Genomic DNA, 18272 nt, shown 5'->3' with positions numbered 1-18272 from the left:
ATGTTTTGTGGAGTTTTTAGCTGGTGTGTGGGTATTGGCAATTACCTCTTTTTAAGACATTACTACTTTGAGCAATTTAAACATAATTACATGTCTTTTTAGGTTTTGCCTACAGAAAGGTCTAGCTGTATGTTCTCAAGGACCTATAGTCTGTAATACAGTCATACACACTGAGCTTTGGGCCAACCCTTTGCTAAGTACTGAATGGCTTGCTTGTCTATCTCAGTTCATTGAACTGATTCAGCAATTCTTGTTTTAGTTCCACCAATCGATAATTTCCGCTTTTGTTATTGGGTGGGATGAATTTTTGCACTGCTGATACCATGAAACATTGTTTTGTCTTTTAACACTCCATGGGAGTGCATGACTTGCCAAGCTCTTCCAAATATGTTCAATGATTCCCTTTTCTCAATTCTACTTCTTTATTTTTTCCGAAGACCCGGCAGTTGCACGCTGTTACTGGGCTACTCGCTTTTATAAAATATTTGCAGCATTCTTGTGCATGCTCTTAATTTACTATTCCAAAATGTTCATCACCTACTTGGAAGAGTAAATTGAGAACAGAGTGTAAAACTAATCATTCCAGATTTCCGCATGTGCTTGCGTATGCACTGTTGCCCATTTTGGAATTATTTTGTTACGCTTTAGAAAAAAAAAATCTAGTGCGTCTTCAGCAATGAACATGCAGAGGTGGCTAACTTTGAATGGTTTTGGCCATAAACTGTGTCAAAACAAACATGCATTAGCACAGTCAGTGGCTCTATATATGCCAGCACTTAAAAGGCTTTGCCAATGTTTGTTTGTTTGACTTATCATGGGTGGACGTGGTGATTTTGCTGAATACGTTGCAAGTTACCTTTGGTTCTTACATTCTAATTCCAACGCAGGTTCCCATCTTCAGTAAGAAGGAAGAAGTCTTTGTCTATTTGGCGAAGTACGCGGTGTCTGTTATGAGAGCTGCTTGGCTGATAAAGATGACGTGCGCTTACTATGCTGCCATTACTGAGACTAAAGTGAAGAAACGGCACGTCATTGATCCGTTTATAGGTAACATTTCAGCTTCTGTATACCTCCACAGCACTTATTGTGATTTTTAAAAAAATTTTGTTCCTCCGATAGCAACTAAACGCATTGTTAACCTGTGTCACACCTGTCTCACAAGAAATGATTAATTGCATCAATGTGGCCATCACGGTGAACCTTTTGTTCTCTACAATAATTGATTGATCTTACTCCACAGTTCAGATCACCACTTTCGCTCCTGCCCTCATATATATTGATTGATTGCATAAGAAACCTCTGCGATCTTTGTTCAGTCACCTGACTTCTCGTACCCTGCAAGAATGACCAGCCCCAAGCCTGCTCTCTTTCCCTCTGTTTGTCTCCTTATATTTAGTCTGCTGCCTCATAAGCTAACCATTCCCAAGAGAGGAGTGTTTGTCTCCCTGACTTTAGAAGATTCATCAACCAATGACAACTCTCACCCCCCTCTGCTCATGTTCCCCCAGATCTCCCCTGCCGCACCACACTGATTGCCTCATGCCAGTTATCCGGCCTCTCCTTTCATTCCTCCATCCCCTCTTCCTTACAGTTCAGTGTCATCTTCTGACTAGATCTCTATGGTTTCCCCTTATTCCTTGCACCAACAATTTATCATATGCCCCTTCGTAGGTTACCGGTCATCCTCTCGTGCTTCCCTCCATGTTCCCCCCTTCACAGGTAAGTCAGATCCTGAGCACTTAATCACCGCCCCAAATCTTCCACTGAGCACATTATTCGGAGGAGCCTGGATCGCCCCTTACTTGTACCACACACTTTGCATGCCAGCACCTTGGTTTAAGGTAATTGGGCCTTCTTCCTCATTCCACGGTGCCGTGTCATCTAGGGTAACTACATTTACTCTTCACTTGGGCTTTCGAAAGGAGTCCTTAGTCTTCTTTCACCACCACTACAAACTAAGAGTTGCTCTGTATAGTGGCTAAGTCACTCCTTGGCCTTCTTGGTCTCCATTCTGCCTCTTGGTTCTCCATCTCAAGCCTTTATTGAGATTTTCTCTCCTGTCCATTTCCCCCTGCCTTGTGATATTCTTTTCCTATCCAGACCTCTTATTTCATTTCATCTTTCCTTGTAACACTTCCCTTTTCAGACTTTTACCTTCTGTCCTCCTATTCTCCTAGTTCTTTATTCAGTATCTTGTTTTTTTTGTGCATTTTTTTAGCTCCCTCATTTTTTTCTCCTCACCGGCCTGCTTGCCATCTTGAATAATCTGACTTCTGAGACCTTTCCCAAGTCCCCTCATTCACCTTGCTGTTGCTTTTTAGAATGGACTCAGATCATCACCAAGTACCTCTGGGAGCAGCTGCAGAAAATAGCCGAGTATTATCGCCAGCAGTCCAGTCCTGGCTGTGTCTCTCCCTCGGGGCCAGTGCCACCTGAAGTCGAGCAGGCGCTTAAGCAGTGGGAGTACAATGAGCGTCTTGCCATGTTCATGTTCCAGGTATGTGGTAAATGATACAAAATTCAAAGGTCTTTGCATTGACATACTGTGTGGCCATTTGTGGTTTCTAATGTGGTGGTTGATCATCGTAGGACCTGTTAGGGTTTTGTTGTCAGCAGTGATGGTGTGACATAGGCATATTTCGACATGTGCATAATCTGCATGAAGAATTGTCTTTTGGAGTGGATGGAAAACTGTACTGACGCTGCATGTGTGAAAAGAGCTGTAATACAGGCGTTACATTGTTGGTTCTGGCTAAATCCCAGTCTCTGATCTAATTTGTTTAACGTCCATTGTCTCACAAAATACAAAAACCAGATGGCTTCTAGGAAGCATTAGGAAGCTGGATGTGCCATTGGCAGATACCAGTGTAAAACTTAAAGGTTGGAAATTAGAATGTTGCGTTGCTCCTGCAGTCTGCCATCTTTCCAAGGTCAACAAAGTACATATCAGTGACATGAAAAATGGTAGCACCTCTTATGTATAGTCCTAGCAAATGACCGACTGTGCAGATAAAAATAATATATGAAAATAAATTATTAATCTGCTCTTTTGGAATCTCTTCCTTCAAGTAAGGGATTGAGGCCTTTGTGACAGGAGAGCATGACTCTGTGCCTTGCAACCTCTCTGCAAGAGTGAAAGCCTATGCTCGTATGGATTTCTCAGTAGGTTTATATGTTGTGAATGTACCATGACCCAGTGAGGTATTGTAAACTACTTTCAAATGTATCTAGATGCAGTGGTCGATTTTTAGTTTCCTGATTAAAATGTCATTGTGCCCAACTGCTAATGACCACATGTATCCCGTAGACTCTCATACTTAATACTTTACTTTAAGTAAGTTCTGCTGACTTGATGCCCTCTGCAAATGCATGCAGAGGCAGTTAAAATCGTGCCCTTGAAATACGGTCTACTACCTCTTTAACATGTAATGGAAGAGGATCCCATGTTTTTATTCAACATTACCTTTGTATGTGTGCCTTCTTGTTTGTTTGCCGTGCTGGGGTTCTTTGTGCAAGTGTGAGACAGACTGGCCTCCTTGAAAGGAGCTAATCTTACACTGTTAGCCATAAATTAGACTGCCTATTTGTTTTAATCTAATGGATTTGAAACTGATTTGCAGTTCTACCTCTTTGTGTAACCTATTGTAGGAGAGTGCCCCTTTTTGCATGGTTGCCCCCCACTTTTTGCCTGATGACGCTCTTTGACTGTGCCCTGGGTTACTGCAAACCAGGGCCAATGTTATTTACCTAAAACTGTACTGTGGACCCCCAAATTGGCACCTCTCTGGCCACCTGTAAGCCCTTAGTACAAAATACCCTGGATACCCAGGGCACTGTGACCAGTGAAGGCCTCTAAGGGCTGACAGTTGCTCCACACTTACAACAGTCAATGAAATCCTATGGAGAAAAATTAGGTTATAGGTTTGCAGGTGAGCAATCGGTCTTTGAGATTGAGTTTCTGGTGTTAGAACAAGGGTTCCTCCAGATTCAAGGATGCACTCAAAAGCACCATCAGCAGCACTAGGGCGGCCCTGTGCAGAGTGCTGAGGCCCAATGTTAGCCTATGGTATTAAGGGAGGGGTCGTCGGTTGGTGGCTGCTGTCGGGCAGGCCATGGTGGGTGGTCTCGGGCAGGCTACAGAGTTGAGGGAGAAAAGCTCCTAGGGCAAAGGAGATCCAAGTTCGCACACAAGGTGCACCCACAGGGGCGGCCGGGTGCAGGGAGCTGGATTGGCGTTGAATGCCCTGCTGTTCTCAATGTGAGATCTCTGGTCGTAACAAACACTGCAGGTTCAGGCAAGAAGGCTTCCTGGAGGCGACCACTGGTTGAAGAGGGAAGTTGGAATGTTAGGGTTTGCCTGGTCACCGTCGTTCGGGTGCAGAGGTGTCTTCAGGCATCAGGTTTCCTTACCAGCTCTGGTCTTGGGGAGGGGGGGACCCTCCATATAGAGCCTACAGACATTGTCAGGAGACTTGAGGTAGGTCATTTCTCCAGATCCCAGGTCAGTGTCACTGGGGCACCTCCTCATGGTGTTGGGCCATGGGCGATGAGTTCAGACTGGTGCAACTCGCGGTTTCCGCCAGAGGCAGAGTCTGGTTGTTGAGCAAGTCCGGTACTCACGTGAGACTTTGTAGGGAAGGCAGCACAGGTCCTCTGGGTTCTAGGGGGCTGCTGGCTGCCGGACACGCTGGTATTCCGCTGGAGCAGGTTGAGGTCAAGACAGACCGGTAGGGCTGGGTCCAAGGCAGTTGGTGTCCTTCAGCACAGCTCTTCGGTTCTTCTTCTTCTTCTTCTTCTTGCTTGTCTGAGGAGGCAAGGTTCGGGGTTGCCCCTAAATACTAAATTTAGGGGTGTTTCAGGTAGTTACAAGTCGTAATGACCAATTCGCAGACCAAATACTCTTTATGGCTTTACTGCACTTACAATGTCTAAGCATGGACTTAGACACTCTAGGGGTACAGGAGTCATGCACCTGTACCCTTACAGTAGTACACACAGCTAGAGGGGTGTCTTACTTATACCATAGGCAGTGGATTGTAGGCATGGCACACAGGCATATCTGCCATGTTGAATCTTCACTTTTCTCTGCACCAAAACATGCAGCCTGCAAGTACAGTGTGTGTGTCTGTCTGTTTGTCGGTCTGTTCAGGTACAGGGCCTCTAAGTGTGGCACAATAGGTGCTGCTGTCCTTCGAGGCCTTCCCTGGTCACAGTGTCCTGGGTACCCATGGTACCTTTTACAAGATACAGTTTTAGGGAAAGAACATAGGCCCTGGGAACCTTGTTAGCAGGACACTCTTAGTCAAAGAGCATCAACATCAGGCAACAAGTGGGGGACAACCATGCAAAATTGGCACTTTTCTACAGAGGTCTCTTAAAAAAACTGCTACTCAATCTTATTGGAAGTGCCATAAAAAAATATAACAGGCGGGCAAGTACCAACCGTTTCGCCACCACAATTCATCCCACGAGAAAAAGAGGAAGGCTGCACCGAAAGAGTAGAGCACTTCTGGCCAACGTTGGAGCAAGGCCAAGATTGCCAGCTATCGGTCGTTGTTGGCATGATATAAGCGAACTTCCAGATATTTCAATGTGTCCAATTGCTGTTTCAATTAAGTAACTGGAAGAATTGTGCATCAGATAGGAGTCTCAGAGAAGAGGCCAGATTTATTCTAATTATTCTGAAGACTGGACACCCTTCCAAATCCCTCGATTAGGGTGATCATGACTCAGACATTGCCTTCATTCTCTCGCAAATAAAGGAGGGCGTCATTTGCATATAGAGATTATGTGACCCACTCCCATCCATGTAAATGCCCCACTCCAGACCCTAGGCCCGGAGTGCACATGCCATCCATAGCTAGGGTGAATGTAACCGGAAATAGGGAAAAACCCTGAGATGTGCCTCTACATATCTGTATAGGGTCTGAAATCACAGTTCTGTACTTTACCAGGATCAGTGTATAGCAGGTGAACCCACAAAATGAACCTGCTCCCAAGCACAGCCTGCGCAGCACTGCCAGCAAATAAGGCCACTCCAAGATATTAAATGCCTTTTCAATATCATGAGCGACCACCCAGGGGGCGAGCTCGCAGGTCGTGCACAGCGCATTATCAAAAATAGGTGGTGACGTTTGACTGGTGTTTCTGTGGAAATTATTATGTTGATAATGAAGTATCCAGTCACTCGGAGGGCCAGGAGATGACTTAGTCAGTGGGTTCTGAGAGGGGCACAAGATACATTACGTGTACACCATTTATTGCAGCAACTGTTCTCAAAAGATAACATTGCACTGTGATAGGGGAGATACTACTGATGTTGGTAATTGACTAGCACCTGAAGTAGGACCACTTTGGTATCTAACATCAGGGCCCTAATTGTAAAGGAGGGGTGGTGGTCTAATTGTTTTAGTGCTGGTGACAGTTCCTGGAGCACCGTGTGGGCCCGTTAATTAAGCTTATAATCCAGGAGCACTTCTAAATTCCAACTCTTAATTCATAGCAGTTGTAGCGGTGATTTGAACAGGTCAGGAAACTGAGAAACCAGCCTCTGCTAATAATACACTTCACTAATACATAGTGTCAGCCAGAAAGTCCATCGAGGAGCAGGATGGCACAGCTGCCACCAGAGTGGGAGGGTTTTAGAGCATATTACACACTTGTTCCTTTTGTCTCTTCATGTAGGATGGGATGCTCGACCGTCATGAGTTCCTTACGTGGGTCCTGGAGTGCTTTGAAAAGATCCGTCCCGGAGAGGATGAATTGCTTAAATTACTTCTGCCTTTGCTGCTACGGGTGAGTCTTTTGATGTAAACCGCCTGTCTCTGGTAAGTCTTAATCTGTTTGTTAACTTTGCTGCTTTCTTATCTATCCATTCTGCTGCTTTTGAGCTTGAAGTTGTGTTTGACAGTGTCCATTGACTTCTGGACAGGAGACCATGCCTGAAAGCAAACTATGTTGATGGCAGGCTCTGTGCTTCTCAATAGGTCTTGGGTATCTGTCCGTGCTCTGCTGACGCCTACATCTGCTCTGAAACATTATCTTAGTTCTCCGACTTGGGATTTCTGCTTCTCTTTGTTTATGAACTAATCCATGGTCTATGTTTTCTACTTCTGGTACACTTGTGATGCATGCAATGTTTATTCTGTCCATGTGATTGCTTCATTTCTCTCTTGCAGTACTCTGGGGAGTTTGCTCAGTCTGCGTACCTTTCCCGCCGTCTCTCATACTTCTGTACACGGAGGTTGGCCATGCATCTCGAGGGCACCGGCGGACACCAGTCTCATATTATATCTGCACAGGCAACCAATACCATGCCTTCTACACCCACCCCTCAGCCGTCCTCTGGAAATGCACCACAATCTCCCTTCAGTGATCTGCTGATGTGTCCACAGCACCGACCAGTCGTATTTGGCCTCAGCTGCATGCTACAGGTATTTGGGACCTTGGTTCGATACAGTGGGCACCTTGATACCCCATTATAGTTCTGATTCTGTTCTAGGCAACTCCACAGATACCACATCAGTTGCTCTTCTCTAGCTCGATTAGCAGTTTATGCCTCTGAGATATGTAACATTTGTATTTGTCTAGTTGATTCCCACCTCCCTAAAGTTAGTTTAATTTTCATCATTGCATAAATTACTTCTGGCCGAGATAGACTACCTTAGGCGTGTAAATCATTTGATGTGTAGAATAAATGAAATGCTTTGCAAGGCCCATATTGTGGCATATCCTAGAGGCTCCGTGGTCACCGTCACTGATTTACTTTGTGGGAGGGGTCTTTTGTGGTCTAGAGCCTGACACAGAAACCTCTTTTGGGAAAGATATGTCATTTGAATTGGAGCCGGTGGGCTCACGAATCATCTAAAGAGATGCATGCAGATATATTTGGAGCCTGTACCTTGGCAACTGTGAACAAAAGTGAATGTAATGTTTTTACCAGCATCCTGACAAGAGAACTACGTTTTGCTTGGATGTTATCTAAGGATTTGGGTTTACATGTCTGTAGGAAGCTGGCTCTATATATACTATACCAAAGTGAGGTATAGTGTGCACAGAGTCCAGTGGAACCCCAAAGGTAGGCAGAGGTAAAAGTAGATAGCACCTTACTCTCTAGTTGTGGTAGTGTGGGCGAGCAGTAAGGCTTTATCAGAGGACAGTGTTAAGCATTTATTGTACACACAAATGATGTCAGGCACTCAAACACTGAACTCAGACCAATTTGTTTGTATCAAAAATATTATTTAGTTGTATTTTTATTTCTAGAACCAAGCCAAGCCTGGTACAGGTAACTGTAAACGTACCTTGCAAGAATAATGCAGTTGGATACAATTGAATGCAGTTGGATGCAGATGAGTCACTTGTTCATAACCAGTTCAAATTACTTTTGAAGTTACTCTACAGATTACTTTTCTTACTCAGTGTGGTATACCTAGATATCACACTGGAACATTTCCTGGATAAAGTTAAGTAATGCAGTTTGTTTTTCAAACACACTTATACGATATTTCATAGAATTCCCAGCTCCACACTTAGAACTTTTTTCACAGAAAAGCAGTCAATGCAATCCTATGGGAGGAAATGGAGTTATCGTTTTTTAGGTAAGTACTTGGTTTTGGGAGTTGGATTTCTGGGGTTAGAACAAGGGTTCCTCCCGAGTCAAGGATGAACTCTCAAAGCACACTCAGCGGCACTAGGGCGCCCAGGTGCAGAGTCCTGACGCCCAAGGTTATCCAGTGAGGGATGGGGGTTTCCGGTTGGTAGCTGCTCACAAGCAGGCCACAAGGCTGAGGGAGCAAAGCTCCTGGAGTTAAGCACAGGGCGAAGGGGGGGGTTCAAGTTAGCACCCAATGTGTACCACAGCGGCACAGGGGAAGCAGGGTGCTGATTTGATGTCAGGTGCCCTGTTGTTTTCAGTGGGAGTTGCTGGTTTTGGATTTTGGCTGCAGGCTCGGTCCAGGAAGTCTTCTGGAAGGAACCAACAGCTGGGCAGGTAAGTTTGAGGGCCTGGGGTTGTAGGGGCACCTCAGGTCCTCTTCTCCAGGGCGCAGGGCGGCTGGATGCAGGGGTGTGTTTTTCGGTCGGATTTCACCTTACCGGGTCACTCATGGTTGGGGGGGTCACCATGAAGAGGCTGCTGGTGATGTTGGGGGAGTCCGGGAGGGGTCAACCAATGATGTACTCGGACTCTGGAGTGCTGGAGGACCTTGCTGGGACTGGTGGGCCACTCGGACTCGGGCCGTAGGCGACTGGTGCAGTGGTGGTTCCAGGCGTCGGGTTTCTTTGCCTTCACCAGGCTCAGAGACTTTCTTTGGAGATTGTTTTGAACAGAGCGGCTGTTCACAGGAGATCCAGTTTTAGTTGACGGCAGTCAGTCCTCTCAGGGGTTCTGGAAGTCTCTGGCTGCAGGATAGGGTGACTTTTGGCATAGGATCTCTGAAAACTACAGATGGGCCGGTAGGACTGGGACCACGTCAGTTGTTCTCAGCGGTCTCCTCTGCTGGGCGTCTTCTTTCGTCCTTCGTAGGATGCGGGAATCTGGAATCTTGGTTCAGGGCTGCCCCTAAATACTGTATTTGGGGGTTGTTTTAGGGGTCTCTAAGTCAGTAGCCAATGGCCACTGACCTTAGGGTGACTACACCCTTGGTGTGCTCACCCCACGTGGGGGAGGGGGCACAATCCATAATCCTGATTGGGGAGGGCTACTCTAATTTGTCCCGCCTGTCTTCCAGCTGAAAAGGAGGTGAGAGGAAGGGGGCCTGCTCCTGATAGCAGGAGAGGCTGGGGATCGTGTTACAAAGGCTGTTAGAAATGGGGTTTCCAGTTGGCTAAGGCTGCGCCAAAGCCAGGCAGAAACCACCACTTTAGTCAGGGCAAGGGTGTTACACGCCAAAGATAACACCTGGTCACCCTCTAGGCAACGTGACACGAGCAGTAAGGCTAATCCCGGAGGTAATGTAAGTTAAGTATTTGCGCACGCACTCACCAGCAACAACACCCAAGGCCCCCACAAAAGGAACTCCACACAAGGTTATATATAAAAATAGCCTTTGTATTATACCACACACATTATATAGGAAGCACACACTTTACAATGTGCCATAGGCACGGGCAGAATTTACAGGGGATATATGTACAGGACAGGGCCATATGGACCACTGTCAGGGATAAGCACTTGGTAGGACTAGCACTTGGTAGAATAATAATTAGCACATAGGACATATAACTGTAGCATAAAATAGAAAATAGAGCACACAACCAGTAACCACTGCTAAGAGGTAAGTACCACCTACGCAATCCTAACCACCTTAGGAAAATATCACGCAGGGAATCATAAACTCACTAGCCTAACCTATACTAGGAAAAACAACCTCCTAAGCACCACAATACATTCAGAGGTATAGGCACGAAGCTTGGCACATGATGCATGAAAACACATTCAGAGGCGTAGGTAAGAAGGCATTACACATTAGGCAGGTAATCACAAATTGCGCAAGGATCACATAGGGCCAAAAACATATACCCCACGCCAGGGCCCAACACATCAACTTTCCCCCAGGCCAACCGGAATCTCAGGGGCTGGAACGCCCTGTGTCCAGAATGTCAGGGCAGGCTGCGCAGGCAGCCAAGAAAGATTGTGCAAGGTTTCTAAACGGAGCAGCTGCCCACTAAGTGCTGGGCAGCTGGAGAACTGAGCCTGGCGCCAGCGTGCCTCCTGGCTCTCCTTCTGGGGATCTTAAATAAACAATAGGGCTCAAAATAACTCTGTGCCCGGGAGCCTCGTGGGCTCTGAAGAACAATGCCCCCTTCGTTGGAGTCCCGCTCGGGGGACTCAAAATCATAAACTGCCCAGGAGCCTCTCGTGGGCTCTGAATGAACAATAGGGGCAACAACCAACGTGGGAGCCTTCTGGGCTCGGAAAACAGATGTGGCCCCCTGCGAACCTCGTGGGCTCTAAATAAAGATGACCCCTTCGTTGGAGTACCTCTCAGGGGACTCCGAAAAATAATGCCCCCCGGGGTCGTTGGAGCCTCGACGGGCTCGAAATACACAAAATGCCCCATTGTGCCCCCTAGAGCCCTCGTGGGCTTTAAAGAAATGCCCCTGCACAGGTGGAGCGGCCCGCAATGGAGGCCTGCTCAGGAGACAGGGGGGTCAGGCGTGGTGCCTCACACGGCACCGCACTTGGCACAGGGAGCTCCCCCTCGTCTGTGGGGACTCCCGACTTCTCAACAGGATGCCCCTTCCTCGGTCCTACTCGCCGGGGGACTCCTCGTGGTCTGGTCCGCAGGAGAGCTCCCGCTCCTCGGGGCCCTCCCTCCGTATTCTTCGGCGGCACTCCGGGGCTCCCCTTCGCTCTTGGGAGCCTCGGGGGACAGACGCCGGCTTCCTCTTCCGGGTCACAGGAGCGCGGGGTGGGCTCCCGTCCGCTTCCTGTTGTAGCACCTGCACTTCCGGGTCGCCGCAGGTAGCGCGGCAGCCCTCCCAGTCCCTGCAGGCAGCGCTATGGGCAAAACGAGGGGTAGGCACCCTCTTTCCAGGTTTTAAAACAGCGCGGGGTGGCACCCGCTCCAATAAACAAGGAAACGGGGTGGGTACCCGTATTAAGGCACAAACAAAGTCGGCAAATAAGCGGGGTGGGCACACGCGCCGCAACTTGGCCAACCGGCTTGGCAAAATGCAGGGTGGGCACCTGCCTTGAAAATAGCCCAAAAGGGGGTATCCCCACACCGGTGAATCCCTCTAGGAAGGGATCGCCACACCAGCGGCGCCACACACTATTTTGAGGGGGAGGCCAGCACTCTGGCAGGCCACCCAAGTCCCCCAGGGACAAAGTCCAGAAAGAAGTGACGGCAGGGGGGGCAAAGGCTGGGCCCAGGGGCCAGCTCACAGGGCCCTCCAGGCACGGAGGCAGTCCCCAGTGGCGGTCCTCCTGGTGCCCAGCAGCAGCAGACCCCCCTCCAAGTTAGGATCAGGTAGAGAACATTTACATGGGGTCACAGCCCCTCTTTTATACGCCAAATCCCTTTGTTTGGGTCTGCAGGGTGGGGGGAAAACCAGTCGCAGCTGGTTTTCGAGCACTCTGTTATGCTCAGCCCCTCTCACCATTCACTAGTCAGGCTAGGGTCATCAGTCGCACCACAGGGGGCGGAGCCAGCATTGTGTGGGGAAAGCCCAGCCCTATTCAGGTCCCAGGTGTCCCCTCCCTCACATTAACATGCAGATCTCCCATTCACCACCGGGGCAGACCCATCCTGACTCATGGAGCCAGGCACACCAGCCAGTCTCAGCCAATCACAAGCCAGACAGCCAATTTACCTTTTATACGCAGACAGGCCAACTTCTAGAAGTGGCACTTCCGCACTAGACACATTTATGCCGCACACATCATCGCGCAGCATTCACTCTCATGAGTTCGCACATACCAAACTCGATCACGCATCAGGAACTAACATGGACGCATACATTCCCCATTCATTCCTATGGGAGGGCAGGCCACCCTCACTACACGCACACACTTTACCCTGGGACACAGTGGTAAAGAGCGCAGATGCCCAAAATCACTAACACCAGGTCATCATTAAAAGCAAAAAGTTTAGGGTGAACCTGCCAGAACGGCGAAGTCCAACAAAGGCTGCAAGGCCTTTGAAGCTCCCCTGTCACAGATGGCTCTTCCTGACCTGGGGGAAGTGCTAACATCTCCGCCCAGGAAAGACGTTTCTCGGCCCAGGGAGCGAAGGTTCCCACCCTAGGGGTCCAGAAACATGTCTTGTGGGGGCAGGCTAGTGTTTACCAGTCAGGTAACCCACCAGAGGCCGGTTGTTTTTCAGGGGCATCTCTAAGATGCCGTCTGAGTACATTGTATAATAAATCCCTCAGTGGCATCAGTGAGGGGTTATTATGCTAAGAAGTTTGATACCAAACTTCCCAGAATTCAGTAAAGCCATTATGGTGCAGTGGAGTTCGTAATGACAAACTCCCAGGCCATATACTCTTTATGGCTTACTGAACTTACAATGTCTAAGAATAGACTAAGGAACTGTAGGGGTACAGTGGTCATGCCACTGTACCCTCACCAGTGGTATAGTGCATCCAGTTAAAGGGGTGTCTTCCCTATACCATAAGTAGTGTGCCATGTTGAATCTTCACTTTTCTCTGCACCGCAATATTCAATTCAATTCAAAATTTATATAGCGCGCTACATACCCAGAGGGTCTCAAGGCGCTTGAAAAAGGGTGGGGGATTACTTGTCAAATATCCAGGTTTCAGGTTGCTTTCTGAATGCTAGGTCGTTCTGAGTGAGGCGAAGGTGAATGGGCAGTGAGTTCCAGGTTTTAGCCGCCAGGTAGGAGAAGGATCTTCCTCCCATGGTGGTTTTGTTGATGCGAGGTACAGCAGCAAGGGCTTTGTTGGAGGAGCGGAGCTGGCGGGGGGCGGTGTAGAAGGACAGTCGTGTGTTGAGGCATTCGGGTCCAAGTTCGTAAAGTGCTTTGTGTGCGTGGGTTAGTAGACGGAATGTTATCCTCTTATTGACGGGGAGCCAGTGGAGGGATTTCAGGTGACCAGAGATGTGGTCGTTACGCGGGATGTCTAGAATGAGTCTGGCTGATGCGTTCTGGATGCGTTGGAGTTTTTTCTGAAGTTTTGCGGTGGTACCGGCGTATAGGGTGTTTCCGTAATCCAGGAGGCTAGTAACCAGTGCGTGAGTGACCGTTTTTCTAGTTTCGGTGGGGATCCAGCGAAATGTTTTTTTGAGCATACGAAGAATGTTGAAGCAAGATGATGAAACGGCGTTGACTTGTCTGGTCATCGAGAGTGAGGAGTCCAGGATGACGCCCAGGTTCCGTGCGTGGTCTGTCGGGATGGGTGCTTTTCCAAGGGCCTCTGGCCACCAAGAGTCGTCCCAGGCAGAGGGGGAGGTGCCTAAGATAAGGACTTCTGTTTTGTCGGAGTTCAGTTTCAGACGACTGTGCTTCATCCACTCGGCTACTTCTTTCATTCCTTCATGTAGGTTGGTTTTGGCGGTGTTAGGGTCTTTGGTGAGTGAGAGGATCAGTTGAGTGTCATCAGCGTAGGAGATGATGTTGAGGTTGTGTTGGCATGCGATGGCCGCGAGGGGGCTCATGTATACGTTGAAGAGGGTGGGACTGAGTGAGGATCCTTGTGGCACGCCGCAAATGACTTCATTGGCCTCTGATTTGAATGGTGGGAGGCGGACTCTCTGAGTTCTTCCGGCAAGGAACGAGGTGATCCATTCCAGTGCTTTTCCTTGTATTCCGATGTTTTTGAGGCGTTGTATCAAGGTGTTATGACAGACTGTGTCGAAGGCTGCGGAGAGGTCGAGGAGGATGAGGGCGACTGTGTCTCCATTGTCCAGTAGAGTTCGAATGTCGTCTGTTGCTGCGATGAGTGCGGTCTCAGTGCTGTGTTTGGCTCGGAAGCCGGACTGTGAGGAGTCGAGGGATTTGCTGGTTTCGAGGAAGGCGGCGAGCTGGTTGTTGACAGCTTTCTCGATGACTTTGGCCGGGAATGGAAGGAGCGAGATGGGGCGGTAGTTTTTCAGTTCGGTGGGGTCAGCTGTGGGTTTCTTCAGAAGGGCGCTAAGTTCGGCGTGTTTCCAGCTTTCCGGGAAGGTGGTGGAGTTGAGGGAGCAGTTGATGACGTCTCGGAGGTGTGGTGCTATGATGGAATCTGCTTTATTGAAGATGTGGTGAGGGCATGGGTCTGTGGGGGATCCTGAGTGGATGGAGTTCATCAGGCGGATGGTGTCCTCAGTGGAGATTGGGTTCCATTCATTAAGGATGTTCAAGGGGGTGAAGGTGCGGCAGAAGGTTGGGTGGGTTGGTCTCCGGGTTGGTTGTCGAAGCTGTTGTGGATGTCTGCGATTTTGTCGTGGAAGAACGAAGCTGGGGAGTCGCAAAGGGTTTGAGAGGGAGTGATGTCGTTGGAGTTGGCAGCGGGGTTAGTAAACTCTTTGACGATGTTGAATAGTTCTTTGCTGTTGTGGGCGTTGTTGTCTAGTCGGTCTTTGAATGCGGCTTTCTTGGCAGTCCGGATCAGTTGGTGATGTAGACGGGTGGCGTTTTTGAAGGCGTCCCTGGTGCTGGTGTTTGGGTCTTTTTTCCAGGCCTTCTCAAGGGAGCGACAGAGTTTCTTGGATTTCTTAAGATCATCGTTGAACCAGGGGGCGTTTTTGTTGCCTAGTTTTTTTTTTTCAAAACCGTGTTTATTAAGAGTTCAATCAAGATTCAGGACAGCCCTCCACAGTCAGGAGGAGACCGTCAACAACACGTACAGATAAAAGCATGGTAGTGAACTCAGAGTTTTGTAGAAACAAAAGGGGCACGCCCCAAATCCCCCCCAACCCACCCATCCCCAACAGTATCCCCCAACACCCCTTCCCACTACCCACCCCTTATCCCACCCTAACCCAGTGCACGTGATCGCAAGTCAGCAACAGGAGACGGAAATCGAAGTCAGAGTCGGCTAACAGCCTAGGGCCCGGGGTCCACATCGAGGGCCAGTACATCATCAATATCAGCTGGGGGATCGAGGTCCAGACCCCTGTAGTCTGCCCACCGCTTCCAGATCTTATAGTGTTTCCGGGGGCACCCCCTGGCCTCAAATACGGGTAATTCTAAACCCATCAGATAGTCTAATCCAGCCTTCCACGCACTTAGGGGGGGGGCACGTTCGCTCTTCCATGCTTGGGCCAGATCACGCTTAGCTACCACTAGTCCCAACAGCAGTAGGTGGCGTTTGTAAATGTTACCCCCAACATTTTCCAGAATATGAAGGAGACCCAGCCTAGGGGTACGGGGAACGTCCCACCCCAGTACTTCCGACAGGCAGTCCCACACACCCGCCCAGAATCGGGTCAGCCTCTCACAGGACCATACGGTATGGAAGAGCGTCCCCCTCTCAGTACCACACCTCAGACATTCAGGGGCAGCTATGAGGCCCGCACGCCACAGCCGCTCCCTAGTATAATAGGCCCTATGGAGGTATTTAAATTGAATGAACCTAAGACGGACGGCTATAGCTGCGCCACGAGGGGATTCGAGGGCCTCCCGCCAATCGTCATCATCCAATGGGCCAACATCATTCTCCCAGGAGGCCTTCAAAGTCGAGAGGGAGGGGGAGCAGTTCACGACCAGGGAGCGGTATATCTGAGAGACTTTCTTGTCGCCCAGGACTTTGTTGCCTAGTTTGATTTGACGTTTTTTAGGTTTTGCCTGGCGAAAAGATGCGCTCTGCGCATCTTTTTCGCGCAGGCGAAATCCTGATGAGTTCTGTAGTGTGGCTTTGGGTCGGCCCTCGTCATTCATTGGCTGGCTCCATAAATGGAGCCTAGCCATTGGACGAGGGGCCTGTCCGTCAATGCCGGACCAGATTCGGGGGCGTTCCCGCGTTTCTTTGGCTTTTGCCGACGTCACGCGACGCCGGGAACGCCCCCGATTCTGTTCCGGCATTGCCGGCACCTCCCTTGCTCCCCCTCCCGCTTGTTTCCTGGTGCCCGCCTTCGTGCTCCGGCCGGCCGTCGTCAGCGTCTCTCCTCCCCCTTTCCCGCCCCCTCCCGCTTGTTTTGGTGCCCGTCTTCTGCTCCGGCCGGCCGTCGTCAGCTCTCTCCTCCCCCTTTCCCGCCCCCTCCCGCTTCTCTCTGATGCCCGCCTTCCGGTGAGACACTGTGATGAATGCCACTGAAAGCCCTGGATGGACTGGGCTGGGTCCGGGTCAGTCTGCTCGGTAGTGGGCTGACTAAAGCGTGAACGCTTGAAAACAGCTTGAAACATTGAAAGAACATATTTGAACCAGCCTTTGACAATAAATTATGACGTAATGCAGCTAACACAAATGTAACGTGTGAAACTGCAGACTGTTATGTTCAGCCAGAGTGGAGCTTCAGAGTGGAGCTTCAGAGTGCAGAGTGGAGCTTCAGAGTGCAGAGTGGAGCTTCAGAGTGCAGAGTGGAGCTTCAGAGTGCAGAGTGGAGCTTCAGAGTGCAGAGTGGAGCTTCAGAGTGCAGAGTGGAGCTTCAGAGTGGAGCTTCAGAGTGGAGCTTCAGAGTGGAGCTTCAGAGTGGAGCTTCAGAGTGGAGCTTCAGAGTGGAGCTTCAGAGTGGAGCTTCAGAGTGGCGCTTCAGAGTGGCGCTTCAGAGTGGCGCTTCAGAGTGGCGCTTCAGAGTGGCGCTTCAGAGTGGCGCTTCAGAGTGGCGCTTCAGAGTGGCGCTTCAGAGTGGCGCTTCAGAGTGGCGCTTCAGAGTGGCGCTTCAGAGTGGCGCTTCAGAGTGGCGCTTCAGAGTGCAGAGTGGAGCTTCAGAGTGCAGAGTGGAGCTTCAGAGTGCAGAGTGGAGCTTCAGAGTGCAGAGTGGAGCTTCAGAGTGGAGCTTCAGAGTGGAGCTTCAGAGTGCAGAGTGGAGCTTCAGAGTGCAGAGTGGAGCTTCAGAGTGGAGCTTCAGAGTGGAGCTTCAGAGTGCAGAGTGGAGCTTCAGAGTGCAGAGTGGAGCTTCAGAGTGCAGCTTCAGAGTGGAGCTTCAGAGTGCAGAGTGGAGCTTCAGAGTGCAGCTTCAGAGTGCAGAGTGGAGCTTCAGAGTGCAGCTTCAGAGTGCAGAGTGGAGCTTCAGAGTGCAGCTTCAGAGTGCAGAGTGGAGCTTCAGAGTGGAGCTTCAGAGTGGAGCTTCAGAGTGGAGCTTCAGAGTGGAGCTTCAGAGTGGAGCTTCAGAGTGGAGCTTCAGAGTGGAGCTTCAGAGTGGAGCTTCAGAGTGGAGCTTCAGAGTGGAGCTTCAGAGTGCAGAGTGGAGCTTCAGAGTGGAGCTTCAGAGTGCAGAGTGGAGCTTCAGAGTGGAGCTTCAGAGTGCAGAGTGGAGCTTCAGAGTGGAGCTTCAGAGTGCAGAGTGGAGCTTCAGAGTGGAGCTTCAGAGTGCAGAGTGGAGCTTCAGAGTGGAGCTTCAGAGTGCAGAGTGGAGCTTCAGAGTGCAGAGTGGAGCTTCAGAGTGCAGAGTGGAGCTTCAGAGTGCAGAGTGGAGCTTCAGAGTGGAGCTTCAGAGTGGAGCTTCAGAGTGGAGCTTCAGAGTGGAGCTTCAGAGTGGAGCTTCAGAGTGGAGCTTCAGAGTGGAGCTTCAGAGTGGAGCTTCAGAGTGGAGCTTCAGAGTGGAGCTTCAGAGTGGAGCTTCAGAGTGGAGCTTCAGATTCAGAGTGGAGCTGCAGAGTGGCGCTTCAGAGTGGAGCTGCAGATTCAGAGTGGAGCTGCAGAGTGGCGCTTCAGAGTGGCGC

At 49.7% G+C, this 18272-nt stretch overlaps 1 protein-coding gene across 9 annotated transcripts in view; it reads left to right on the top strand.

The window, feature by feature from the left end:
* The window catches only part of MED12 (mediator complex subunit 12), a 614738-nt gene that overhangs the window by 98734 nt on the left and 497732 nt on the right, over positions 1-18272 (top strand). For 6 of the 9 annotated variants that reach the window (XM_078640220.1, XM_078640214.1, XM_078640212.1 and 3 more), the window contains exons 4-8: positions 888-1047; positions 1672-1719; positions 2322-2497; positions 6685-6795; positions 7179-7433. In XM_078640220.1, the coding sequence (XP_078496346.1) occupies positions 888-1047; positions 1672-1719; positions 2322-2497; positions 6685-6795; positions 7179-7433 (750 nt within the window). The remainder of the gene's footprint in view (positions 1-887; positions 1048-1671; positions 1720-2321; positions 2498-6684; positions 6796-7178; positions 7434-18272) is intronic. The other 3 variants (XM_078640219.1, XM_078640216.1, XM_078640215.1) reach the window with 1 other exon arrangement.

This window comes from Lissotriton helveticus, chromosome 4_2, assembly GCF_964261635.1.
Source record: "Lissotriton helveticus chromosome 4_2, aLisHel1.1, whole genome shotgun sequence".
Taxonomy (NCBI): Eukaryota; Metazoa; Chordata; class Amphibia; order Caudata; family Salamandridae; genus Lissotriton; species Lissotriton helveticus.
This window is presented reverse-complemented; position numbering and strand designations above follow the sequence as displayed.